This window comes from Nothoprocta perdicaria, unplaced genomic scaffold (assembly GCF_003342845.1).
Source record: "Nothoprocta perdicaria isolate Ctin4 unplaced genomic scaffold, notPer1 scaffold_59, whole genome shotgun sequence".
In the NCBI taxonomy this organism is placed as follows: domain Eukaryota; kingdom Metazoa; phylum Chordata; class Aves; order Tinamiformes; family Tinamidae; genus Nothoprocta; species Nothoprocta perdicaria.
In genome coordinates, this window is record NW_020455854.1 from 570848 (window position 1) to 577039 (window position 6192).

General features: G+C 53.7%; 1 protein-coding gene across 4 annotated transcripts in view; it reads right to left on the minus strand.

Annotated features, from left to right (window-relative positions):
- MGRN1 (mahogunin ring finger 1) overlaps window positions 1-5813 on the minus strand; it is a 43305-nt gene extending 37492 nt beyond the window's left edge. For all 4 annotated transcript variants that reach the window (XM_026049019.1, XM_026049021.1, XM_026049022.1 and 1 more), the window contains exon 1: window positions 5654-5813. In XM_026049019.1, the coding sequence (XP_025904804.1) occupies window positions 5654-5741 (88 nt within the window). In that variant the 5' untranslated portion in view covers window positions 5742-5813. The remainder of the gene's footprint in view (window positions 1-5653) is intronic.
- Window positions 5814-6192: the final 379 nt, after the last annotated feature.

Sequence of the window (6192 nt, forward strand, 5' to 3'; positions counted from 1 at the left end):
ATTTGCTATTCTGTGGATAAGCCATCTCAGCATTAGAGTTACCTCACTAAATCTGTATTTATGTGCCGATCACACTCATGTCAGCGTGCACAAACCACCCCCCTGGTGCTGCAAGGAGCTGTAATCATCACATCACAGCACTCACAGCTCACTCTGTGCCACAAAATAAGAGTGGGGCTGTTTGGTAGAACATTTCTGCATCTCAGCCCCAGCAGACTGCAGGCCCAGGCTGCAAAGATACTTCCTGCCCATAGAACACAGCTCTCCGGGAGGAAACCCATTTAAAAGAACATCAGAAAGTAGCCTCATCATCATCTGTGGATGAGCAGGGATGCAAGTCCCTCTCATACGACCGGAATGACGCAGAGGGGCACAGCTGGTGCGTCCAAGGCACTGCCACGTTATCCTCTGTTAAAATCTTTGAGACCTTTGGGGATCTCTAATATTTACAGATTGTGAGGATTTCCCACAAGCACACACTGCAGCCCAGCACCATCCACCTAATTGCAGATCAGAGCTCAGGTTCAGCATTCAGACCCAAGGCTCCTATCGGATCACCTTCAGCACAAAGGAGTTTTCCCCAGCGGTGCCTCCTTCACAGGCATTCACCGGATCCCACCTTGAGTAGACCGGGACACTCAGCAGAACGCAAAGCCCAACCTCTGAGGTGTGGGAGGACGTTGATATTAAGACACGCAAGACACTTGGTGATGCAGGTCCTAAAACCATCTCTGGCTACAGCAACAGGCTGCTTGCTGCAACCCATCCTGAAGCCAAACTCCAGCCAGAACATGAATTTGTGTTTTTCACTTGGCCTAAGAAAACATTGAGAGACAGAGACAGGCAAACCATGGGACAGGCACCACTGGTGCCCAACACATCCTTCACTTTGCCTCGGGCCTGCTGCCGGAATTAAGAGCATACCCGTGTTGCAAGGGATGTCTCCCAAGCGAGGAACGCAGTCACTGCATGTCACCAAGAGCAGATCCCTTCCAGGAGCCTGCAGGAGGACGTGCCAGGGTGCTGGGTACCCCGCAGATCTGCTGGGGCTGCTACAGACACAGACACTGCCAAGAAACTTAGAGCTCTGTCTCTGGTTTGAGCAGCTCTCCAAGTAGAAAGCACTTCCGTAATCATCACACCAAGGCCTAAAAGGAAGGAGAAAGCTCAAGAGGAAAATCGTTTTTCCCCGTTCTTCCATACTTGTTGTCATGTTGTCTTGTTTCCACACATCTAGATTGATGGGATTTTTAGTAGGCTTGCATGTGAAGGCTTGCATGTAAACCTTCCTATGCATTAAGTCCTGCTGCAGCTCCATCTGTAGGCTCTATTTCCAGCTCCATCACCAGCATCGCTCCAGGCTCTCTGCCAGGCGGCCTGTAGCTCTCGAACCTCATTCSCACACAGCTTGCTGGGTTATGAACTATCCTGCTCTACCTCAGGCAGCTGTTGCGAGGGCAGCTTTTACACGGAGCTCCATAACTGAGAATGCAGGAGGGAGCTAAGTGCTGCTCTCTGGTACAAACTGAAATCCCCCGGCGATGAAAAAGAAATAATCCTGCACAAATAACCAAGGAGAGAGCACACCAACAAAAGCTAGAGCAGAGAGGAATGTGTCCTTTCACTCGGTCTTCAACTCTTCTCACCAGAGCAAACAGCCATGAAGCACTGGAGAGCATTAGATAAGAGAGAGTAAGACTGGGTGACACAGCTGAAGGTGACTGAAGGACAAGTGACAGATATAACAGGCTACCACTGTGCTGGAAACCTTTAAGGTTGCAGAAGGAACACCACTGGAACATCCAGAATGGCCAAGTCTGACTCATTAGTTTGTCTCACACAAACAAACCTGGAATCTGAGGCTTCTTCAAAGCATCAAATGACATGGGACACATTGCTTTATACAGCAGAAGACAGAGGTGGGTTTTGTTATAAGAAATGCACCAGCTTCGGGCACCAAGCACAGAATTGCTGCACTCAGAAATATTTCTCCATTCCCAAAAAGCAGCCAGGAGCAGGTTGTTCACAGCACAGGCAGCCACAGGTTTTTGAGTGCTGTCAGAAAGCAGAGGCTTCTGCTCAACATCGGTGACTACCAGTGAGACGGGAGGCAGAGGCTAAAGTGGCAAAATTGTGGGGAAACAAGAAAAAATAAAAATAACCCACTTCATGGCTGTTGCTAAGGTGAGTTAAGCCAATGCTCAGGACAGCCTAACCAGCTCCTGCAGGCATCCCAATAGGACCCTTCTTCTCACTCTGCCCTCCTGCTCTCTCCTGCCCTCTCACAGGCTGTGGGGACACAGTGACAGATGACACTTTGCTCATCCAGGTACCCACCACCAACAACCGTGTGTGCTGAGGGACAGACTGACAGAAGCAGCCTGGATGTGCTCATCTGGGCTCCTTCCTCACCCCTATCCACAGTGCCACCCTAACAGATCACATGGCAAACTGGGATGTGACTCTGGGCTGGGTTAAATATAATCCAGCAGCAAAGAGTAATTAAAAAAAAATATTGCTTTTGACACAAGCTTCCAGTCAATCACTGGTGGAGAAGCTGGGGAAGRCAGGGAGGGAAGGGACGAGTCCATAGCAGGTGGACCTGGGCTGAGGCAGCGCAGCGGGAGCCGGGGAGCCCAGGCCATGAGGAGCAAGAGCCAYGTGCGGAGCTCGGGAAGGATTCCTGCTGCAGCGGCCACTGGAAGGTGGGAGACCAGCCACCACCGGGGACACTCTTCTCCTATTCAAAAGCGTTCTCTGATTGCAGCATCACCCCCTAACAAACATAAAACAAAAGAAAAGCAGTTCTCTTTCAGAAAGGAGTACTCTGCACTTTTTTTTCCCCCCTCTCTCAAATACAGCCAACGTCTGCAACTCTATTCCAAAAGCCTGCTCAAGGAGCAAAGCCATCTCAAGGGCATGTGTATCCTGCTCCACGCTGCAGAGTTGCTCCCTGGAACAAGGGACAAGGTGACAATGGAGCTGTGGAAAACACTGGTGCTCGCTGGCTGCTAAAGCAATAGGAGCATCATGGACCGACCCATGTGCAGGAACACGGATTATTGTGTTACTGCTTCCAGCACAGAAGCACAGGGAAGAATCGTGACTGTTCGTCGTGATTATCCATTTTTAGCCTATTTTTGTGGAAGCACTAATTCTTCTGTACAAACTGACAAGACAAACTGGGCCCTTCTCCAATCCTCTTCCAACTGGTCTGGCATCGGCGCTGCTAGCACAGCCTCCATGAAGTAGCAAGCAAGGTTAAAAGCTACGAATGAAGAGGAATTAAAGGAGAAGATCGTGTGTCACCTCCCGGMATCTCAGCAGCCTCATCCCACCACTGCAGGAGGAAAAATGCGGGAGAAAGAACCCTCATCCTTTTGCATGGGGGAATAAATACGCAGAGCATTTTCAGAGGAGGACTCAACTACAAAACTGCCCCCTGCTTGCAACAAAGCTGTTCAGTGACCTGCCAACACCTAGTTAATAACCTTGGTACATAGGGACCAAGTGGATGCTACAACAATCTGCTGTATCTTACACAGAGCACGTGATGGCCACAGCAATAACCACATCAAAAATCAATAAGTACAAACTGAATATTCACTGCAGTCAGCTGCGACTCAACMAGGTGCTGTCCCTTGGCGTGCCCGGGTAGGTAACTGATTCCTTTTTGCAGAGAGGCTGACATATTGCGTAAATCACAGCCAGGATACCTGCAAGCTGTGTTTTTATTTCTGCACAGGACAACCTCCTTGGAAGGTGGCAGAGTTGTTGCAGAGGACAAGACTGTGTCCTCCAAAGTGACAGCACCTGATCAGAGCCGCGGCAGCTTTCCAGGGACCCACAGCAAGTCAGGATGTGCTGCAACCTGGGACTCGGGSAGAAAGAGAACACACAGGGTGGCTGACAGCCCCGAGTGCTGTGCGAGGCTGAGCACAACCTCAGGCAACACTCCTTAACCCCCACTTTCACCCTGTCCAGGGCTAATCTGTGAGCAGCAGGACAAGCCTGTGTGCCAGGGTAACACTTTGGCATGTACATTCATCCATACCCGCATATTCAAGCACAGAAAAACAGCTGACGGAAAAAAAGCCACATCTGCTTCTGGCATAGGAACGAGCAGCAGTATCAGGCTTATAGGGACATTGTCAAGTTAGAATTAATTAGCAGTCATTTAGCCTAAGATTTTTTTTTGTACTTCTTCCCAGCTTGCTTGACATCCAGCTGTCAGATTTTGTGTAAGTCAAGAGAATAGAAACGAGCATAAGTCACAGCCAATCTTCCCAGCCCCAAATCAAACATGTTTAGGATGGAAGGACTAGAAGGGACAGCGTCCCTTGCAACTACAAGAAGCTCCACCTTAAAGAGATGGGATTGTCATCACCACAACCCTTGCTGCTCGGATGTTCAGTACCTCTGAATCGCCAGCTTAAAAGTATTCGTGACCTGTTCTGCTGCCAAGACTGTGCTTGAGCTTAAGCAGCCTTCTCCCTTCCTGAAGTCAACTGAATCCTTGCTGGCTAATCCTTAGGAAAGCAAAGAGAAAGTCCTAACCTAAAACCGGTACATTTGCAGAAGAAGCACAGGCAAGCGCAATAGAAAGTTCAGCCAAATGACCAACTACCTAATTGCATCCAAAGCCTATAAGGGAAACTTTGCTTTTTGTTTCTCTTCTCATGAGCAGCTCCATAGCATCAGCTGTTCTGTTCCACAAGCACAACTGCAATGCTCTTTGGCAGCCCTTTCTGCATGTGACCACACAGATCAGACCTCACATGTATGAAGGGTTTACCTTGGCTAGTATATTAAGCTATAGACATGTTAGATGTCAAACCTAATGCGCCATTAATCACAGCAGCGCAGAAACAACCAGATGATGATTTTGAGGAAGAAGTTTAATGTTCACTGTCTGCGTTGATAATAATTAATCCAGCTGGTATCTAAAACTAGGTCTAAGTTTTAATGGAGAGAGGCTGCAAGAAAACTACCAGCAGAGCACCATGATACAACAGCTACAACTTAAAGGCAACTTATGTTCACCCTGTCACCTACGCAGGGAAAGCCTCCTGGCCAGACAGGAGCCTCACAGGGAAGGTTTCCGCCTTCCTCCTCCTCGCTGAGCCRCTGAAGGAGAATCTGCAGCCAGAGGAGGTGCAGGGAGCACAGGGCTCCACCTGAGATGGTCCTGCACCCCWTCCCAACAAAAGGGGATCCCGGCTCGCCCCTTGGTCCAGCTCTGGTGACTTCCCAGCCAGGAAGCGGCCGGACACACACGGACACTCGAGCSTCTTTCGTTGCACCTGCTCCCGAGGCACAGACCGGCTGCCTGGAAGCTCCTTCGGGCTGCCTGGAGCTTGGAAACCCGCGGGGGAGCGGAGAAGCCGGGCCGCGGCTGCCTCGCCACGAGCAGAACCCGCCGAGCGAGCCGGGCCAGGCCGGCACCGACGGCCCCCAGCAGCGGCAGAGCGAGCGCGCAGGCCGCACCGGTACCGGCACCCCGGGCCGAGGCCTCCCCGCCGCCTCGGCAGCGCGACGCTCCGGAGGGAGCTGCCGCCGCGGGCAGCGCCGCCTCCCGCCCCCGCGGCCCGGGCCGGCCGAGGCAGCTGCCGCCTCGCCGGGCCCGGGACAGCCCCCCTCCCGCGGCCCGTACCGGACTTGGGCGGGTAGCGGTAGGCCGAGTTGGCCTGGATGTCGATGTCCTCCACGCCCGCGATGCGCCGGCTGAGCAGGGAGCCCATGGCAGCCGCGGGCAGGACGAACGCGCCGGCGACGAAGACRAGCGCGGCGGCGGCGGCGAACGGCCCGCACCCACGGCAGCAGCGGCGGCGGCGGCGGCGCGGGGCAAGCCGGGAGAACGAGTCATCCCGCCCCGCGATGCACGGTGCCCTCCCGCCCTCGGGACTACAACTCCCGGCAGGCATCGCGGCGGCGCCTACCAAAGGCGGCATCGCGGGGGGGGCAGCAGCGCGGCCCATGCGCGCTGCCGACAGGGGGCGCTGCCCCACGCGGCACCGGGGGCAGTGGGCGCGGGGAGAGGTTGCGGCGGGATGCGCCGCGCGCGGGGATGCACGGGGGGAGCCCGGAGCCGCCCTGTGCACAGGGATGCACGGGGGGTGCCCGGTGCCGTCCTGTGCACAGGGATGCACGGGGGGAGCCCGGAGCCGCCCTGTGCACAGGGATGCACGGGGG